Below are 22214 nucleotides of genomic sequence, written 5' to 3'. Positions count from 1 at the left end.
ATTGGATTATTGATGGCATGGATTGATTTGGATCTTTATCTGGATTTCAAGGAGTGCATAAGGTGGAGAGAGAACTACCTATCTAGTAAAAAAAAAAGTTAGTGTCAGTCTTTACTGAGCATAAACAATGAACCGGGCATGATATCTATGCTATAATCTAAAAGTTGGAGTCCTGGGGCTGGGTGGCTCAATCGGTTAAGCGTCTCCCTTTGATTCAGGTCATGATCCTGGGGTCCTGGGATCCAGCCCCACATCTGGCTCCCTGCTCAGGGAGGGAGCCTCTGCCCCTCCCCCCTCTGCCCCTCCCCCCTCCTGTGCTCTCCCTCTCCCTCTCTCTCTCAAACTAATTAAATCTTTAAAAAAATAAAAATAAAAGCTGGAGTGCTAGGAGGTAATGTCAACATCTTTTCTGTATGGTGCCCTTTCCATCAGGCACACAATCTGGCTGATTTTCAACACATACCTTATAGTTCATAAATGTGTTTTAAAATATAAATGAATAAAAATGGTATATTATTTGGTTTTAGCCAAAGCCTCTTAATAATGTAAGAAAATAAAATTCTCAGCTCTTCAATAAACAAGTAAAAAAAATAACATTTGTCCATAATTTAATCTTAGTATACTATAAAGTGCTGCTTTTACTATCTGCTCTCAGAAGTGAACGGTTTGTCAAACTTCCATTAAGCTGAAGGTGAAAAATTAATGAACCACTTCAGATATTTCAAAACTAATGCAAGTCTATTAGTCATGCAGAAAAAAAAAAAAAATCAAAGATTTAAATACGTTCAATTAGGGTTTAGGTTTCACTCATATTTAACTCTTAAATATATTGCTTCATATGCCTGATAGAGCACTATAGAGAAAAAGGAAATGCAGGTATTGATTTTTTCATTAACAGATAAATACATATCAGATTATTTTATTTATAGAGATAGTCTTTTAAAAAAAATTTTATTGTTATGTTAATCACCATACATTACATCATTAGTTTTTGATGTAGTGTTCCATGATAGCGGGAGGGGAAGAATGAGGGGGGGGAAATAGTTTTTTTTTTTACATGTAAAAGGTAAGTTTACAGCAAGGTTAACCAGTGAGTTGATGGGGATAGATGGGTTTTGAAAGTCTATGTAATATGTCTACTGTGGGAGGCAGTTAGCTGGAGAAAAAGCACAAATGTATAGCAGGCATAGGATTAATAAAATTATAATTTATTCTTTAGTTGTACCCTTGTTCCATCTTCAAGGCATTCAGAAAACCAGTGAGATAGTGTCATTGAAACTATTTTTCAAAGAATTGCTGATCCTGTTGTGTTCCTGGCCTTGTGTTAGGCCTTGTGTGTTATGCAGTAATGAAGAAGACTTCAAGGAATTTAAGAGTTTAAAGAGGAGAAACAAAGTGATAAAGTGATAAGTATGAAATGTAATGATAATGTTAATTAGAAATGACAAAGACTACAATGAAGTGCAGAAATATCACATAGAGAGATGAGGGCAACAGAGAAAGCTTCCTGTAGAAAGTGACTTTTGAGTTGGGTTTTAGAGAAAGTGTAACGTTCGGATAGTGTGATGCGTGAGAATAGCCAGTAAAGTGCAAGGAACGGCTGCAGCAACAACCTGGAGGACGTACAGCGCAGAATACATGGGTGGACAGCTTAACGGTTAGCCTAAAATGTGTGGAGACGAACGATCGGAAATAACGTTCAAAATAGAAGGTCTGAGATTGTGAAGAGCCTTGAATGGCAAACCAAAGAGTTCGGCATTCGATCTGGGGAGGGGTGAGATCATGTAGCATTTTAAAAAGTTTCATTTTGTGTTGGTAATGTGTCAGCACCTAACATCCACGAAAAGACCAAAATAACAGATCGCACATTTCTCATAAATACTGTTTCACTGTCCCATGTACACTAGAAATCCTGAAGGTAATGGGCGACGGAGGAAATCCATTCTGGGGAACCAGAGTAAGAGGGCTATATCGGGGCTTCCCAGCGGATGTGCTGAGGGGCACCATCTATGCCTTGAGATATTAACCGCTATGGCCCCGGGTGCGACCTAGAGCGCAGAGACTCAGGGCTGGTCACCTGAGGCTGACAGCAGCTTCCTTCAGGTGTGAACATTCCCTTCAGGTTGTCTCGGTGCACTGAATGGCTTCGTGTGCTGTATGAGCCCTGCAAGGCCTGGCTCACGGCCATGCAGTATGCACAGTGGCACTGGCCCCCACTCAGAAGGGCCCACACTTGATTTAATGCTCTGCTGTTACCGTCTTGAGATTCTTCATGCTTTTTGAACAGGGAGTCCCACATTGTCATTTTGCTCTGGGCCCTGCAAATTATACGGCCACTCTTGGTCCTATGACATGAAAATTGCTAGGAAGCAATGAACTACCCTGTGGTCAAAATGCACCGTCATATATCCATATAAAAGGGGTTCCCGGATTATGTAACCAGCACTGTGTTTACATCACAAACCTGATCCTGAGCTCGAATCTTTATTATTTTTACTTCAAAGTTAGGACTGCTATGGCTGCCATAGGCCTAAGCTAAATATCATTTTTTTTTTTTTTTTTTAGCCTTGTGGTTTTCAAGATGATAAATTAAGGAAACACTTCTGTAACATATTTTCTCATTTATAATCTGCCTCCAGGAGCCTGGATACCAGTATGGTTGAGCTCTGCACCCCCTGCAGTCCTATCAAATTAAATTCTGAGAAAACCTTTGGCAATCATTTTCCCTAATAAAAGTTCTGAAAAATAAAGCTCTGTGTTCACAGACATTTTGGCTGCTAGAGAGAGTCATTCCACTGTGTATTTCCTCTCTGAGTCAGTATAAATATATCAACCGAAAACATTTTTTAGTTCTTAAGCACAGTTTAGTTTATTCTCTCCATCCTCTTTACTCTGAGTACTTGTGGATTTTTCTTTTACTTCTGTCAGATAGTTTTCTCTCCTTATTTTTATTTTTCTCAAAGTTATAGATAAATATATTCAAATAATTCTACAAAGTTAGTTTACAAAAATCTCATCTTCTCCCCTCCTTCCCTATGTTTTCTCTTTCCTTTCTCACCCAAAGCAAACACTCAGTTTCTTTCAGTAGTTTTAGTTGTTCCCTACATTTTATATTTACCTCTCTGTCTCTCAAAACATATTTATCAGTGAATTCATTTTTTCAGTTTTATTCATTACCAGTATGGAAGATAAAGATTTAGTTTGCTTTCACAAGTCTCCATAGGCCATCACCCCTGACTTTTGCCCTTTTCTTTTTTTTTTTCCCAAGAGTATCATTTTGTGTGTGTGTTAGTCATTATTTATATAATTTTGACTATGTAAATATTATTACATTGTATGATGATTACATTTCTTTCTTGAACAACTTTTTGCTCCCTCTGAAGCTAAAGGTTGTCTGATGGTTAGATTTCTTATTTTTCTATGTATCTGGAAGCTCTTCACATGCTAACTCTCTGAGTTCTACTGTAAATATTCTCTCAATACATTAGCACACATCTGGTTTTTCAATTCTCCTTTGTCTTCCTGGAGACCTCCTTCCCTGAGCCTCCTGACCCCCTTACTCTTCTCCTCATAAGCTCTGATGCATGTGTGCCTTCTAGGATTGTCCTTAGCTGAGGGTGCCTACTTAAGAATGGCAAAATTGAGTTGATTTAAAATTCTGTATAAGGATGGGGTTTATTGACTGATGGACTTTAACATAGGATGTCTCTGGTGAGGTGTTTTATTGGTGGACTTCCAGATTTTCAGTATTTTTATATAGTCTCCATTGACCTGGTTATTTACTACAAGTGAATTTCCTATTGCCCTACCTGGAAGGAAGGATTCTGGGCACCAAGACAGTAAAACATTTGAGAAGTCTCTGCAATTATAAGACCATCCCATTTTAAATATGAGATACCACCCCCCTTAACTGTGTCTGGTGTCTTCCTCCCTGTTCAGCATCCCCTTTCACTTTTCTGAGGGAGTGGGGGGAGGAATCGGCACTCTTTTGATTGAAGGCATGAATGACCACTTCAGGAGGAGAGATACCTTCACAATTAGAATTTCATCAAATTCTCCTGTTTCCCCCCTCCTTTATTTATATGGTTTTTTTTAAAGGTTTTATTTATTCATTTGAGACAGAGAGAGAGAGAGATCATGAGCAGGGGGTAGTGGGAGAGGGAAAAGCAGACTCCCCGCTGAGCAGGGAGCCCAATGTGGGACTTGATCCCAGGACCCTGGGATCATGACCTAAGCTGAAGGCAGCCACTTGACTGACTGAGCCACCCAGGCGCCCTCCTTTACCCATGTTTTAATAGGTAGGCGCTGTGGCCAATTCTTAGGCCTTTCTGGGTTCTGTGGTACAAACTGCATTGCTTCTCAGCTTACCCTCTGCTGGCTTAGGTTTTGGTCTCCTTGGGTCTGTTACATCAGTTGATACTTACGCATCTGCTTTCTAGCTTTTAAAATCTTATTGCTACTGTCCCTTCTCTTTGGTCAGCTCCTGTGGATTTATGCTTTTTTATTCCTTTATCGTCATTTCAGTGGAGTTCTATGGGAGAATGGAGGTAGATGCATGTGTATAATCTGCCATTATTAACTAGGATACATAATAGTATTTGGACTGAAGTACCTCAAATCATCTTTAATAAGTAGAGTATAACTAAGGTATAAACAAATGAACTAAGATAAACATATGGTTCATATTTTAAATACTCATTACAAAAAATGTCTCCAAGTGTTTTTAATTTCTGTTTGCTAAGGATTCTGTTCCCTTCTCTTTCTGATCCAGATGGAAGCTTTAGGCAAAACCGATCAAACCTCACGTCTCTGCTAGTTCAGCCCATCTCGGCATCTCTCGCTGAGAAACTGATCTCTTCACCAAACAGCAGAACCAAAAACGGTGTCTGTAGCCCTCTAGAACTTCCAGATAATGGTAAAGTATTTCATGTCTTTCTGTGTATTGTGTAGTTTTTGTAAGGACCATGATCATTTGTAATCTCTTAAATTGACATGTTTTGAATTATTCCTTAAAAAAAAAAAGTGTATTTTTTGATGAGGTGAGCATTTATTTCTCTCCTGTGGCTCTTTAAGGGACATTTCTGGAAAGTAATTTTGATAAAGACTGAGAGTTGATCAAACTGAGAGATCAAAAAAAAGAGGGGGGAAGCAAAAAGCATTTTAAACTGCAACAAAGAAAAGCAGCTTTACAAATAAAGCATTTTGTACATTCACGAAAATCTGCTTAACATAGCTTCCTCGTTTCAGCTTCAGCAGTCTTGTGGGCTGCCAAGATTCAGTGAATAGCAGTCAGCTATCTGGGGTATGAAGTCTTTTAGTAGAAAGCATTAAAGCCTAATTCCTGCGATTGACTTAAAAAATCCCTGTGTCTTTACGCATCATCGCCTGAGATGCTTCTTGCACCTCAGTGCAGTTTGTCAGGCCTTGTTGGAACACACTGTATAAAACTGAAGTAGTTAAGCTACCTGTGGTGGGGTGTGAGCCACGGGCTGCATATTATTTCTGCCTCCAGCCTCAGCATTAGAGTTCTAAAGAAGAGACTCTCTTTACATATTGTTAAATTTGTATCTAGTCGTTGTAAAATTCAACGTGAGGACTTGTTTCTGTGTCCAGACCGGGGGGCTCAACGACCCATGTTTTATCTCATCTGCTTTTCTCTTGACAACAAAAGCATTAAAAAAAAAAAAAAATGTTTTGAAGACACCTAAAAAGAAACCCCAAACCTGAATACATACAGGATTGCCCTCTGTTAGAGACACGCATACACTTTTCAAAGCCCTGTCATTTGAGTGCCTCCTAAACTGATTATTGATTGAGCGGGTAGGAAATATAGAAAACACTGATAAGTCTAGGTCCTCAAAGCAGGAAGGAAGAAGTCTTTGAGGATCTTTTTGTTTTGTTTTGTTTTGTTTTTTCATTTTTTATTGTCTTTTATTCTGAGCCCTACAAATTGATTGTGGGCTCTATTTGTTAAAATATGTAAAAACAGTATGATAATACTTTAGTTCTAAGGAAAACACTGTTAAAAAAGCAACAGGATAGGTCTGCTTTTGTAAGGAATTATGCCATATCAAGTTTTCCTCATGGATATAGTAGCTATTATTGTTTTTAGAAAAATTTGTAGATGTAGATATTTCATGTTATAATGAAATAAGGGGTACTCCTTTCATCATCTTTTTAAGTACATTTAGATTTACCAAATAGTGATGGAGCAGTCTGAGTGAGTTGTAAGTTGTTAAATTTAAACTAGTCTTAAATGTAGGGTAACAAGCTTCTACCCACAGTGTTTTGGATAATAATACTTATGATACAGCCACGATAATTAATTAACTTTTATGTTTTCTCATAAACACATGAACACATTATTTGCTCATTGTGATATATATCAGGCTGGGACATGGAAAGGATACAGAATGAAGTGCTATATTTTGGGGCAATAAGAGCAATGCTTATAGTTTATAGAATAAAAAATTAATTTGAAGCATATTACAATTATATCTGATTGTGGAATTTTCTTTGACTTGAGCCTCAGTATAGGAAAATCTTCACAGAGAAGTTAGGCAGGAGTACATTAAAAATGCATGTACAGGGGCGCCTGGGTGGCTCAGTCGTTAAGCGTCTGCCTTCGGCTCAGGTCATGATCCCAGGTCCTGGGATCGAGCCCCGCGTCGGGCTCCCTGCTCCGCGGGAAGCCTGCTTCTCCCTCTCCCACTCCCCCTGCTTGTGTTCCCTCTCTCGCTGTGTCTCTCTCTGTCAAATAAATAAATAAAATCTTTAAAAAAAAATGCATGTACAAATCAACTAATTATTTATTGTACCCATTTAATCCTTTGTATATAACAAATCCAAATTCTCCACAATCCAGACAAGAGCATAGTGGAATTCGCCTATCATATTTGCTTTCTTAGCATCCATTTGCCCCTCCCCCTCTTTGAACTGTTGCCAACATTTTCCAGCAATATAGTATGAATATGTTTGGCCACACCCCAAGCTCCAGAAATAGATCCTTCTTAGCTCAAGTCTATTGGCATATCACATCAACCATATTATAATGGTTGCTTCAAGGATGATCTTGGCCAAACAGGACCACAACTCAGTTTCTGGAATTTATTTGAGCAATGACTCACTTTAACACTATAGCTGAACAAAAAAAGACTGTAGCCCCGGGACCTCTTGGTAACTTTTCTGGGACCTTGAGAGTATAGCCCACCTGAAAATGGACCAACACAAGGAAGGTACAAGTGAATAATGAGTGGGGGTGGGAAAGAGAGAGAAAATCTTCTCCACATCATTTGAGCCCTAAAGCTTTATCTGAAGCCAAATCTACTGAACTGGCCATGTATATGAGTCAACACCCCCCCCCCTTTTTTTCAGTCAATCTATGTTGGGCCTAACTGAAACAGACCATAAAACTTAAACTAAACAAAGGTATTTAATATCTGCATTCATGAAAGAGGTTCAGCAAAATGAAGTGGAGAGCAGGGTATTTATATGGAAAGTCCTGAGACAACTAAGAATTGTTTGAGGAATAGAAAAATAAGCAGGAAAAAAAGGTCTTGCAATATATATACAGATGGGTTGATTAGATAATTGCATATTGACTGTATTTTATTTTCCACGGTCTTGTCTTACTTTTTATAGGCCTTACCTGTTGATCTAATATGTTATCAGTCTTTGTCCTTAAGAATCAACCAAAGCATGGGAACTTGAATTTTCGGTTATCAGTCTGAGTTTGTGGTTAAAAACCATGAATATAGTGGAAAAAGGAGAGGAGGAAGTTTAAAATCCATTAACTTAATTTAAGGCAAAAAATATAAATGAATCAAGTTAAAAGAAACATTTTAATATGTTTGATGAATCACTTTTGATGAATAGAAAAATGGCTATTTCTGTGTTACATAAAAATGTTGTCAGTGATGACAAGTTTTTACATAAGTAAATTTGGATCATCTCTTCAAATGGAGAAATACATATATATATAATATATGTTATATATATTATATATATATAATTTCCCTGTTCACAATTTTATATATTCTTTGATAAAAATTACTTTAATTAGAATAATACAGTGAGGTCAGTTATAGCTTTACATATTTCATATGTATTTTGAAGATTTATATTTCTAATTTGTTAACAGCTACTTATAAGTATTCATTATTATCATTTCTTGAGTAGAAATTTAAAAAGATATATTAAACATACTGTCTAAAAGTTGAGGTTAAACTAAAATTTATTGGCAAATAGTAAATTTTAGCTTTTCAGGAAATATTCATTAACAAGAAATGTTATTAGTGCAGTTGAATTCAGCATTATTTTTTGTTACATATGAAATTAATCAACCTGTTCAGAATAGCCTTAACGTTGCTACACGTGAGAAGATCCAGGAGTACGTTATGTTCTGTTTAAAAAGTGTCTCCATAGATACATCAAGTAGATAATAGAACGGTGTGGAAATGATATGATATGGCCCTTTTTGGGCCCTGGGAAAGAGAATTCCTCAGAAGGCCTGAAAAGAAAATAGAAGAGAATTGCAAACTTGTTTTAGGGAAGGGTAGGCTTAAATAACCTCCAGCCACAAATGCGGAGGAAAATATCCAGAAGAACATGTGAAAATTTCAGTTTGTCTAGACAACTTCTATATAGTATGCGTATAGATACAGTGGCCACTTTTTATTACAAAAATTCAGTGAGCTAGAATACTCTTACAATCAGTGTCATGACAAATGTTAGGAGTCACTAAACTGTGCAATAGCAATTTTATGGCTCTTCAAGCAGCCAGTTGCATAGTGAACCTAGGAGTCTGAGCTGGAAGTTGATAACAGTCATCCGTAGAACTAAAGATCAGCCTTCATGAGCTGCCAGTCTGAAGTCCTCGGACAAAAGGAAAAAAAGCTTCAGAAATGACTTTGAAGGACTACTCATCAAGGGTCTTAAACAGAGTGAACATAGGTGGGAAACCTATTGTCCAAAGTCCGCAGAAAGTACAGTCAATTCTCTGTTTCCTGGGGAGTGCAGGTTGGGTTTACCAAGGGTGACACAGATCTGTCATTCACCCAGAACTTCTCACGTTTCCAGCTTTCTGTCTTGACAGTTTTGATTTTCAGAAATGATTCAACTTAGATTCAGTCTAGAGTTGTGTTTGTTTGTTAAAAGATGTAAAGACAACCTGAGATATATACTCTTAGGCAGAATTACTTTAACAAATGTTTTCCAATTTCTAATGTTTCTCAGCAATTTTTATAGTTTCCTGTATTCTTGTCACATCATTTCTCAAGTACCTGTCGCTTCTTTCAAATTACAGAAGCTTCAACTAAACTTTGTAGTTTATGTATGTGATAAACTCTGTTAGAGCATACCCTGTCTTTATAGTTTGATGATCCACTTTTTGCAATGGGCTGATTCCTCAGTGCCTTTCTGGTGGTACATCCTTCTATTTCCTTCATATACCCAGTATTTCTCCATATCATTCTATTTAGTATTATCCAAACAAGTCTTCAAGTTTGTGTCTCTAAGTTGAAAAGCCTCAGTCCTTTAAAGCTCCATGCAAATGCCATGTTCCTCAAGTTGGAAGTAGCATCTCCTGACTCACTCTGCCATGCTTTAGGCACTTCTATGCTACTTGGAAGAATATGATATTCTTTTGAGCTACAGTATAAGCAACTTCAATTGTTTTTAAAGATTTTAATTATTTATTAGAGAGAGAGAAAGAGAGAGAGAAGAGAGGGAGAGAGAGAAGCAGACTCCCTGTTGAGCAGAGAGCCTGACTCAGGGCTCGATCCCAGGACCCTGAGATCATGACCTGAGCCAAAGGCAGATGCTCAACCAACTGAGCCACCCAGGTGCCCCTTCAGTTTTCATTAGAATGTGTTATTTTAGCTTTATTTCTATGTGGTGTTTCGAGGTTTCCTTTATTGCCCAGGGTTCTTTTTTTTTTTTCTTATTTTTTCTTTTTTATTATAATGTTATGTTAATCACCATACATTACATCATTAGTTTTTGATGTAGTGTTCCATGATTCATTGTTTTCGTATAACACCCAGTGCTCCATGCAGAACGTGCCCTCTTTAATACCCATCACCAGGCTAACCCATCCTCCCACCCCCTCCCCTCTAGAACCCTCAGTTTGTTTTTCAGAGTCCATCGTCTCTCATGGTTCGTCTACCCCTCCAATTTCCCCCCCTTCATTCTTCCCCTCCTGCTATCTTCTTCTTCTTTTTTTTAACATATAATGTATTATTTGTTTCAGAGATACAGATCTGTGATTCAAAAGTCTTGCACAATTCACAGTGCTCACCATAGCACATACCCTCCCCAATGTCTATCACCCAGCCACCCCATCCCTCCCACCCCCACCACTCCAGCAAACCTCAGTTTGTTTCCTGAGATTAAGAATTCCTCATATCAGTGAGGTCATATGATACATGTCTTTCTCTGATTGACTTATTTCGCTGAGCATGACACCCTCCAGTTCCATCCACGTCATTGCAAATGGCAAGATCTCATTCCTTTTGATGGCTGCATAATATTCCATTGTATATATATACCACATCTTCTTTATCCATTTGTCTGTCAATGGACATCTTGGCTCTTTCCACAGTTTGGCTATAAACATCAGGGTGCACGTACCCCTTTGGATCTCTACATTTGTATCTTTGGGATAAATACCCAGTAGTGCAATTGCTGGATCGTATGGTAGCTCTATTTTCAACTTTTTGAGGAACCTCCATACTGTTTTCCGGAGTGTATTGCCCAGTGTTCTATGAGTATTTGGAAAGAGTGTGTGCTGTGTGGTTGTCAGGTATAGAGTTCTATGCCCACTTAAACTAGGTACCTTAGTCAGGTTATTCAAATAGTTACATCTTATTATTTTTGTTAAAATCTTCTATGTGTATAGATTTGTCTATTTGATCTTGTAGTTCTGTCAGTTTTTGATTCATATATTTTAAGGTCACTTCTTAGATGTTTATAAATTCAAATACATCATACCTTCCTGGTCAGTTGAAACACTTATCAGATGAAGTGATCTTCTTTATATTTTTAATGCTTGTCTTGAATTTGATTTGGCTTGACATTAATTTAGCCTCACTGGCTTTTTCTTCTTTTATAGTCAGTGTCTTTATGCTATATCTTTTTTTTTTTTTTACTATCCAACTTTCTGTATATTTCTCTTTTAGCATCTCTTCTTCATAACAACTAGTTTGTATTTTTTAAATTCTACTTAACTCATGACCCTGAGATCAAGAGTCACATGCTTTACCAAATGAGCCAGCCAGGCACCCAACAGCTAATTTGTATTTTAAATACAATCTGATTATCTTTTAGCTGAAACCTCTAGTTCATTACATTTAATGTGATTATTAATGTACTTATGCTTATATATTTTTATCTGAATTTGTGTTCCTTCCTTGTACCACATGTTTTCCTTTTGTCTTATTTCTCTCATTAGATTTAGATTATTTTGTCATTATATTTTTCCCTTTACTACTTTAGAAGTTATAAATACTTTCTATATTCTTTTAGAGCTACCCTAGAATTATAGCTTTTTAAAGATCCTTTTTCCTGTTTTGTTCCATGCCAGACAATTTTCTTTGCTATCTCTTGGATGGGAGTGGGGAGTCATTTAGGATTCTACTTTATGAGGAAGAATCTCTTTTTGGAACTCCCTTTTCTCCAACTTGGGCAGGCCCAGGGCTTTTTCTTCTAAACTTTGCATCTCATAAGGCCATCAAGATTAAAAGATTCTCCAGGTTCAGTAAATTCCCTCAAATTGAAAGCAGCTTTATTGTGTTACTTATCTGTGTTCCTCTCACAACTTAAATTTTGACCTAGTAATTCCTTACCCTCTAGTTCTTAGGTGCTGTTAACAAGATTCATTTTGTATTTTATTCAGCATTGTAAATTACTTTCAGTGGGAAAGTTGGTCTGAACATCCTAGCCTGCCCTATTACTATAAAAGAAATTCTCCTCCTCACCATCTATTCATTTCCTGGCAACACATATAGATGACTCAGTAAATATACCTAAGTTGGTCAACATATAAATCAGGTTGCCATCAGGAAATCAATGACAACCACACTAAAAATGTGCAATTCAAGGGAGTTTGGCCAAGGGCCTATGCATAAGTGTGGATAGGTAAAGGAAAATGGAAAAGTGATGGTGAGGGGTGCCTGGGTGTTTCAGTCAGTTAAGTGGCCAACTCTTGATTTTGGCTCAGGTCATGATCTCAGGGTTGTGAGATCAAGCCCTGCCTATTGAGCTCCACGCTCGGTAGGGAGTCTGCTTGAGATTCTCTCTCTCCCTCTCCCTCTCCCTCTCCCTCTGTCCACCCTCTGTCTTCTGTCTTTCTGTAAAATAAATAAATCTTAAAAAAAGAAGAAGAAAAGAAAAGAAAAAGGATGGTGAACCACCCCAAGGCTAGTAATTGTTACTATCTATAAAACTAAACGTTCAAGAAGGGAGAGGAGTGACAGAAACTGTCAAGTCCTTAAGAGGTGGGAGAGGGCGGTTTGCTAGGAGCCTTGGCTTTCAGTTGAGGAATGCAGTCACTGCCAGCAAGTGACCCGCCAGGGAGGGTGATGGAATACAAATGCTCTAATCTTTCTCTTACTCAGCCTGCTGATCACTTGTTGATATCTTCTATTGGCTAAACCCAACCTGAAGCCAAGAACAGAGGAACCAGGTAGATGTTCTCTATAGAGCTTCTTGGGGCACAGAACTAGGTGAAGGGTAAAAATAGATCTGGATGGAAATGTGGGAAATATGCAGTCCAGTTAGTGTTGCAGATGATTAGTCTACTGATGAATTTGATAATTTGTCATTTGTAGAATGATTTGATAGAAAGATGTGGAAAATCTGTTAATCAATTTTCACTCTTCTAAGGGATACAAGAAGATAAAAGTTATTTTTTTCTGGGATTCATATATTTTTTTAAAGATTTTATTTATTTATTTATTTGAGAGAGAGAGAGAGAGAGAAACAGCATGAGAGGAGATAGGGTCAGAGGGAGAAGCAGGCTCCCTGCCGAGCTGGGAGCCCGATGCGGGACTCGATCCCGGGACTCCAGGATCATGACCTGAGCCGAAGGCAGTCACTTAACCAACTGAGCCACCCAGGTGCCCCGGGATTCATATTTTTTAAAACATCTTCCTATTTACATAATTTTACTAATTCAAAATAATAATATTAAACTTCAAATATTTTTTCCAAAATGCATGTAAGTTCATAAGAATACATCATACATGCATGGGTGTGTGTGTGTGTGTGTGTGTGTGTGTAGGCTCAGGGATAGCTGTTAAACTAAGAAAGGAAGTGGTGAAAATGACCAAGCAAACAGTTTTCATTCAGTATTTTTATACTAGTCTCACTTTTTTAGAACAAAAATTTTATAGCACTAACACAGATTTGGAGATTTGACTTTTCTCTTTAATTTCTATTATTGCAAAAGCAGTTGATGTTTGCTAAGAGTTAGAAAAGAGAGATGAGCAAAAACAGGGAAGCAAGTTGACACATTCTGTATGAGTCATGTTGGGTTTCCATAACAAGATACCATAGGCCTGGTGGCCTCAACAACAGACATTGATTTTTCTCACAGTTCTGGAGAATGGGAGCTCCAAGCTCATGGTGCCAGAAAATTTGCTTTCTAGTAAGAGCTCTCTTGCTGGCTTGGAGATGGCTGCCTACTCTGTGCCCTCACATGGACTTTTCTCTGTGCACACATAAAGAGAGTAAGAAACCTGTGGTGTTTCTTTCTCTTTTTTTTTATAAAGACACCAGTCCTATCAGATTAAATTCACACCCTTAAGACCTCTTTTAACCCTATCTCCTTAAAGGCCCTATCTCCAAATACAGCTAAAATAGGGGTTAGGGCTTCAACATATGGTTTTGAAGAGAAATGGTTTAGTCCAGAATACATTCCTATCACCCAGTAATTATCACTATCCATACTTAATATAAATCCTTCTAGATTTTTATATACACATTTAGAGGGTTTTGTTTTGTTTTGTTTTGTTTTGTTTTACCAAAAGGAGATCATACTATAATATTATTTTGGAATGCATTTATCTAATTAAGTATCTCCACTTTTTCATGATAGTAAACTTTACCATATTTAATACACAAACTAAATTGAGTTTTACCAGTCATCCCAGTTTTTACAGTGGGTTTATACAAACCAAAATCCAAGCCAGTCCTACAAATTACATCCCTTCTAATCTAGCACCATCCTCTTTTTCTTCTCTTAACACTGAGATCTATAGGATCAAGTCTATTGTCCTGAATGTCCTACATTCTGGATTTGTGGGATGCTTCCTCATGATTTTATTTAACTAGTTCCTCTGTCCTTTTTATTTTCAATAAACTTGAAATTAATTCTTAAGGTTTCTATTAGAAAACTCATTATTGTAATTAGTGGATAAATTTTTAAAAGACTTTTTTCTCTTTTTTTTTTTTTGGTAGCTGGTGTTATTGTCAGTATTCAGGATATGATAAGACATATCATATCAGGTGAGGTGGGACATTGGACCTAGTTGGGTCCTAGGACTAGAACTTGTGTAAACTTCTTGTGTAGAACTCTCTTGTTTTGGCTGATGTCAAAGAGGTTAGTGCCTATGTTCTCCTCTAAGATTTTGATGGATGCCTGTCTCACATTGAGGTCTTTCATCCATTTTGAGTTTAGCTTTGTGAATGGTGTTAGAGAATGGTCGAGTTTCATTCTTCTGCATGTGGCTGTCCAATTTTCCCAGCACCATTTAGTGAAGAGACTGTCTTTTCCATTGCATGTTTTTTCCTGCTTTGTCGAAGATTATTTGACCATAGAGTTGAGGGTCCATATCTGGGCTCTCTATTCTGTTCCATTGGTCTATATGTCTGTTTTTGTGCCAGTACCAGTTCCCTATCCCTCTATCCCTCTATCCCAGCATCCCTCTATCCCTATACTCTGAAGAGTTTTAATCAGGAAAGGATGCTGTGTTTTGTCAAATGCTTTTTCTGCATCAATTGAGAGGACCATATGGTTCTTTCCCTCTCTTCTTATTAATGTGTTCTGACACATTGATTAATTTGCGAATGTTGAACCACCCTTGCATCCCAGAGTTAAATCCCACTTGGTTGTGGTGGATGATCCTTTTAATGTATTGTTGGATCCTACTAGCTAAGATTTTGTTGAGGATTTTGGAATCCATATTCATTAGGGATATCGATCTGAAATTCTCCTTTTGATTTTTTTTTTTAAGATTTTATTTATTTATTTGACAAAGAGAGAGAGTTAGTGAGAGCAGGAACACAAGCGGGGGAGTGGGAGAGGGAGAAGCAGGCTTCCCGCTGAGCAGGGAGCCTGATGCGGGGCTTGATCCCAGGACCCTGGGATCATGACCTGAGCCGAAGGCAGCTGCTTGACCGACTGAGCCACCCAGGAGCCCCTTTGATGGGGTTTTTGCCTGGTTTGGAGATTAAGGTAATGCTGGCCTCGTAGAATAAGTCTGGAAGCTTTCCTTCTTTTTCTATTTTTTGAAACAGCTTTGGGAGAATAGGTATTATTTCTTTTTTGAATGTTTGGTAGAATTCCCCCAGGAAATCCATCAGGCTCTGGACTCTTGTTTTTTGGGAGGTTTTTGATCACTGCTTCAATCTCGTTTCTGGTTATTGGCCTATTCAGGTTGTCAGTTTCTTCCTGTTTCAGTCTTGGGAGTTTATAGGTTTCCAGGAGAGCATCCGTTTCATTCAGGTTGCTCAGTTTATTGGCGGTAACCTCTTTGACATCGGCCACAGCAACTTCTTTCAAGATACATCTCCAAAGGCTAGTGAAACAAAAGCAAAAATGAACTTTTGGGACTTCATCAAGATAAAAAGCTTCTGCACAGCAAAGGAAACAGTTAACAAAACAAAGAGGTAACCCACAGAATGGGAGAAGATATTTGTAAATGACACTACAGACAAAGGGCTGGTATCCAAGATCTATAAAGAACTTCTCAAACTCAACACCCAAAAAACAAATAATCAAGTCAAAAAATGGGCAAAAGACATGAAGAGACACTTTTCCAAAGAAGACATACAAATGGCTAATAGACACATGAAAAAATGTTCATCATCATTAGCCATCAGGGAAATTCAAATAAAAACCACAGTGAGATACCACCTTACACCAGTTAGAATGGCCAAAATGGACAGGGAAAGAAACAACAAATGTTGGAGAGGTTGTGGAGAAAGGGGAACCCTCTTACACTGTTGGTGGGAATGCAAGTTGGTACAGCCACTTTGGAAAACAGTGTGTGGAGGTTCCTCAAAAATTTAAAAATAGAGTTACCCTATGACCCAGCAATTGCACTACTGGGTATTTACCCCAAAGACACAGATGTAGTGAAAAGAAGGGCCATCTGCATCCCAGTGTTCATAGCAGCAATGTCTGCAATAGCCAAACTGTGGAAAGAGCCAAGATGCCCTTCAACAGATGAATGGATAAAGAAGATGTGGTCCATATATACAATGGAATATTACTCAGCCATCAGAAAGGATGAATACCCAACTTTTACATCAATGTGGTTGGGAGTGGAGGAGATTATGCCAAGTGAAATAAATCAAGCAGAGAAAGTCAATTATCATATGGTTTCACTTCTTTGTGGAACATAAGGAATAGCATGGAAGACATTAGGAGAAGGAAGGGAAAAATGAAGGAGGGCAAATCGGAGGGAGAGATGAACTATGAGAGACTATGGACTCTGAGAAACAAACGGAGGGTTTTAGAGGGGAGGGGGATGGGGGTGATGGGTATTAAGGAGGGCACGTACTGCACGGAGCATTGGGTGTTATACGAAAACAATGGATCGTGGATCACCACATCAAAAACCAATGATATATTGTATGGTGACTAACATAACATAATAAAATAAAATTTTACTTTTTTTTAATAAAAAGGATTTTATTTATTTGAGAGAGAGAGAGAGCATGCATGAAGGTGGGGGGGACAGGCAGAGAGAGAGGGAGAGGGAAAAGCAGACTCCCTGCTGAATGTGGAGCCAGACACAGGGCTCGATTCCAGGACCCTGAGATCATGACCTGAGCGAAAGTCAGAAGCTTAACCAATTGAGCCACCCAGGCACCCCTTGCTTGTGTAGAACTCTTGTGTAATGTGATGTTCCCTGCAGGGTAGACTGAAACGGAGTTCCTGAGAAGATTGCAGTATGACAAGAAGAACATAGTATCTGGGGCAGGTCTGATGATATCAGTTTGTATCCACTGGTGTGGGCACTCCAATTACTTGCTGCCAGTGCATTCTGATTGGTCAGCATGTATGCTGTATCAGTTGATAAATATTTTGATAAATATTTTGAATAAGACCCTCGGTCTAGAGCATATGATGTCAATCAATAATATTGGGTGAAGAAAACATTTGGCCATAGGAAGATGTCACGTGGAAAAATGGAGCATTCAGAAAGCTATATAAGCTGTGATGACATAGAATCCATAAGCAGTTTATACTCAGGTATTTAGGGAAGCAGTTGTCATTTAGGAAAGATGCTAGCAGTTTATAGAGTCCCAATCATCAAAAGTATGATTCTAGAGTAGATTTCAGTCCCTAGGGTGCAGGGAAATTGAAAAATAAAGAAAACAAATCATAGCCCTAATCCTAAAAGTTCTTTTCTAGAGTCAGGTAGCTAAAAAGAGAGTCAGGTACACAGAATGAGAGAAATACTCAATTAAAATTAGGAATCCAAGCAAGAACTATGTTTAAGAAACCAACAAAAGCCTATTTATTGGAATTAGGATTCAAGAGTTAGCAGCAGTTTTTAGTCCTCAAATCTCTCTAAATAAGGTTGGGATTTTTCCTAGCTATTGGGTCATGCTTACTCACAGTGCAGGTGGACATGAAGCCTTGTTAACTATGATGAAGGAGACAACTAGTCAAGTCTTCATAATAACAACAAAAGTGCAAGACAGAATTATCACTGGAAAATAATTTCTGTAGTATTTTTCTCTGCACGTGATGAAGTTAAGGACTAGAGAGAGGCAACTACTTTTATGTTTCAGCTCTGACGCTCCTCACCCTATTTGAATACAAATGTTCTCTGAGTGGAACACATTTTTGTCATCTTGAAATCTTTTGAACTTCACACATCAAATTTAAAGCTGCCATCAAACTTTGAAGCATGAAAGACAGAAAACATTTGGCAAATGTGAGCTGGAAATGTTATCTTAAAGTAGCAATACATACACACATACATGCATTGACTTTAAATAACAAACGGCATCTAAATGTTATCCAGGATTTTCTAATTTCAAATGTATTTTTTTTAAAGTTTTGAAATAAATGCAAACTTACAGAAAAGTTTCAAGAATAGTACAAGGAATATTTTTTTCTCAACTACTTGAGAGCAAGCTATAGACATGATGAGCCATCACATCTGAATTCTCCCACAAACGGTGACATTTTCTCTACACAGACAGCACAACCATCATAACCAGGAATGAAACATTGATACGTTACTACCATGCACTCCAAAGGCCCCATTCGAATTTTGCCAGTTGTTTCAGTAATGACCTAAATAGCAAATGGATCTAAACTAGGGTCACGTGTTGTGAGTTATCAAGTGTCCCATTTCCTTAAGCCTGGAATAGTCTCAGTCTCTGCTTGACTTCCATTGCTTTATCAGTTTTGAAGCTTACATGCCTGCTATCAGCAGAATGTTCCCCAGTATGGGTTTAACTGATGTTTTCCCATGAATAATTTCAGCCTCTGCATCTTTGACAGCAATATTACAGAGTGAGACTGTTTTTTCCCTATTACTGATATCAGCTTGTCCCATTACTGGTAATGCTAACCTTGCTAATTCAATTAAAGTAATCAAAAATCTGTGAGGGCTCCTCCTTGAGGTTACTATTTTTAAATTTTTTTCTTTTACAATTAATAATCGTTGGAAATCATGCGAAGATCCTGTTCCCACCCCCTCTTATGTCCACCCACTAGTTTAAATGTTTATTTATGCTTTATGCCCAATTAGTCATTACCAAGATGATGCCAACAGTGACATTCCAAATTCATCATTCCTTCTGCTTTTATTAGTTGGCACTCTACTGTAAAGAAGAGCTCTCTTTTTCCTATTTGTTTGGGTGTTTACTTATACATAGAGTATCAATTTATTATATATAATTAGCATTTATATCCTTAATTTATTCAATGGGTTATAATTCAGTACTACTTTTTTTTTTCTTTGATACTCAAATTGTCCCAGATCAGCCCAAAATATCACCTTTAACCTATGTTCTGTCTATTGGCATATTCTCGTTATTCTTTGGAAATTTCCTTTGTTTTTGAGACAGCAAAAATTTGATATGCCAAATCATTTTGTGCTTCCTGGCCCCAACCCTGTTATCAACCATTTCTCCAAAGAGTCCTAGTTCCTTTGAGTAAAGAATGGTATCTAGAAAATGAGACATGGATTCTAGATGTGCTCATTGCTATTGGAGTGTTATTTCTTTCAGTACTTAGTAAACAAAACTAGGGAAATATATTTTAATATAAATATGTATAAATATATATGTGTGTACATACAGATTATATTTTTATTTATTTTTATATCTATCTAGAAAACCAGAAGGACTTATCAATACCTAATTTTTTTTCTTTCCATATTTGTAAATCTCTGCTCTGCAGGGAGCCTGCTTCTGTCTGCCTGCCGCTCTCCCTGCTTGTGCTCTCTCTCTCTGTTAAATAAACAAATAAAATCTTTAAAGCAAAAACAAAAACAAATCAAAACAAAAATAAAATAAAATATATAGATGTGTTTTTCCCTTTTTCTGGAAAAATATTATTTCTTTAAATATTTTCTCTCTTCCATTTATTTTTCTTTTTCTTCTTGTATCGTTTCTAGAAATCCTATTTCTATCCACCATGAATTTTAATTGTACTTTCCTATTTTCTCTCTTTATCGTTTTCTGTGGTTGCTGGAAAAATTTCTCATCTGATATAGCTCTTAAATTCAGTTGTCAGTTATATCTATTACTTACCATCTCTATCTATTAATCCTATCTGTTGTCATATTTCTTCTAATTATTCTATTTCCTTACCTATTATTTTTTCTTTTTAAAATGTTTTCTGGTTGTTTCTTTTTGCTAATGGATCCCCTTCTCTTCTTGTGTTTAATTATGATGCTTATTTTTAAATTCATGTGTTGTATGTTTCAATATATTTATTTTAGGTAGGATATATGTTCCTTATGTTTCTTTTGTGTGGTTGTGGACCTCACAGCCAGATATCTAGTTATTCTAGTCTGGGAGTTTTTGTTGCTCTGAAAGTATTAGCTACTGTCTTATGACTTATAGGAGGGCAGAACTGGAGTCAGACCCCAGTTTTTATCTTTCTGGGTTTGCATAATGGGAGTCTTCGTGTCTTCTGACAGTTCCCCGGGCAGCCTCAGTTTTCAGGGATTTGGTGTTACAAAGTGGAGCGATAGGGGAAGATGGTCTCCTTACATCTTTAAGATGTAAAGAGGTCAGGATAAAGTATTTGAAATGCTTCCATACAAATGTTGAGGACTGTATGAAATAGAAGACAAAGCATTTTAAAAAGCAGCTATTAAAAAAGAAAGTCAAATATCCAGAAGCAAAAATAAAGATGGAACAAAAAATCAGAGAAATAAGCAAAAGAGTTTACCTGGTGGTTGCCTGGTGGTGGGAAGTTATGGATTCTGGTAAATTACAGTGGGAATATAGCAGTACATGAGGACAGAAGACATAGTTATGTGCCTATAGGGAGCAGGGAGTTGTAACTAGCATTCCTATATAAATGCAGGACTATGGGGGTAGTAGGAAGACTAGAAAGGAACTCACCCACTGGTGGAGGAAACCTTTCTTCTATCTGAACTCTGGGTGAAAAAAAAAATCTGTATTTAGAAATCAAAAACTCTGGCTCAGGGCTCCTGGGTGGCTCAGTCGTTAAGCGTCTGCCTTCGGCTCAGGTCATGATCCCAGGGTTCTGGGTCGAATCCCGCATCGGGCTCCCTGCTCGGCGGGAAGCCTGCTTCTCCCTCTCCCATGCCACCTGCTTGTGTTCCCTCTCGCTTTGTCTCTCTCTGTCAAATAAATAAATAAATAAAATCTTAAAAAAAACCCCAAAACTCTAGCTCAGAATTTCCACGACTATTGTAGTACCGAAACTGCAAGCCAAGAAATTTGCATGAAAATTATCCCCGAGCCAGAGATGCCCCTGGGATGCCTGGCAAAAGTAAATGTAATGCAGGGAAAATATATATTGGAGAAATACTAAGCAAAAGAACGATAGAATAATTTTATTAATATCAGAGGGGAAGTGGGGAGGAAGAGTTTAGGAAAAAAAATTGGGATAGAGAAGATGCAAAGAATAATTGTTCTACATATTCTATATAGAAATCAGAAAGATATAGCAATTCCGAACTTGAATGCATGAAAGTAACTAGTCTAAAAATACGCAGAGAAAAATTTGATAGTATTGCCAGGGCATTGATAAAGACAAATCATATGGGAAACTTTAACATGTCTCAATAATAGAGAAAATATTATACAATTAATAAAGTTATAACCACACAGTTTTCCAGCTTCATCTACTGGACATACATATGAAATGCTGCAGTCATGTAATAGGGAATGCATGTTTTTCTATGGAACATTTTATTAAAATGTATATTCTCTGTTTATTGGATGTAATAGACAACAGGGTCACAAAACAATTCTCACATAATATCAAAGAATCAATAGCTTACAGACTTTGCTTACTGTCCATAATTAAGTTAGATATCAATAATAACATACACCTTGTATTTGGATACTTAAAAAAATATTTGAGCTAATGTATTATATGTATTATAGGAAGAATGATAGGGGAGTCCCTGGCTGGCTCAGTCAGTTGAGTGACTGACTCTTGGTTTTGCCTCAGGTCATGATCTCAGAGTCCTGAAATCGAGCCCCGCCTCAGGTTCAGCGGGGAGTCTGCTTGAGATTCTCTCTCTTCCGCTCCCTCTCCCCCTTCTCTCTGCTCTTTCTCTCTCTCTCTCTCTCTCAAATTAATAAGTGAATCTTTTAAAAAATAACCTGCAAACTCAGAATAGTGTTAAAAAAAAGAATGGTAGTAAAATTCTAAAATTGAGAATGTAAAATAATAAGACTATATGTTGAAATTAATATACCACATCTATATAAAAAATCTGTAGCCTTAAATGCATCCAGGTGAAATTGAGCAAAGGTAA

General features: G+C 37.4%; 1 protein-coding gene across 1 annotated transcript in view; it reads left to right on the top strand.

Annotated features, from left to right (window-relative positions):
* NAALADL2 (N-acetylated alpha-linked acidic dipeptidase like 2) overlaps positions 1–22214 on the top strand; it is a 1210813-nt gene that overhangs the window by 862994 nt on the left and 325605 nt on the right. Inside the window, exon 8 of the mRNA XM_064590309.1 lies at positions 4772–4915. Within this exon, the coding sequence (XP_064446379.1) occupies positions 4772–4915 (144 nt within the window). The remainder of the gene's footprint in view (positions 1–4771; positions 4916–22214) is intronic.

This window comes from Mirounga angustirostris, unplaced genomic scaffold, assembly GCF_029215605.1.
Source record: "Mirounga angustirostris isolate CCGP_5_RB_7025 unplaced genomic scaffold, mMirAng1.0.hap1 SCAF_1, whole genome shotgun sequence".
Taxonomy (NCBI): Eukaryota; Metazoa; Chordata; class Mammalia; order Carnivora; family Phocidae; genus Mirounga; species Mirounga angustirostris.
The sequence above is the reverse complement of the archived record's forward strand: the minus strand, read 5'-3'. Positions and strand labels throughout refer to the sequence as shown.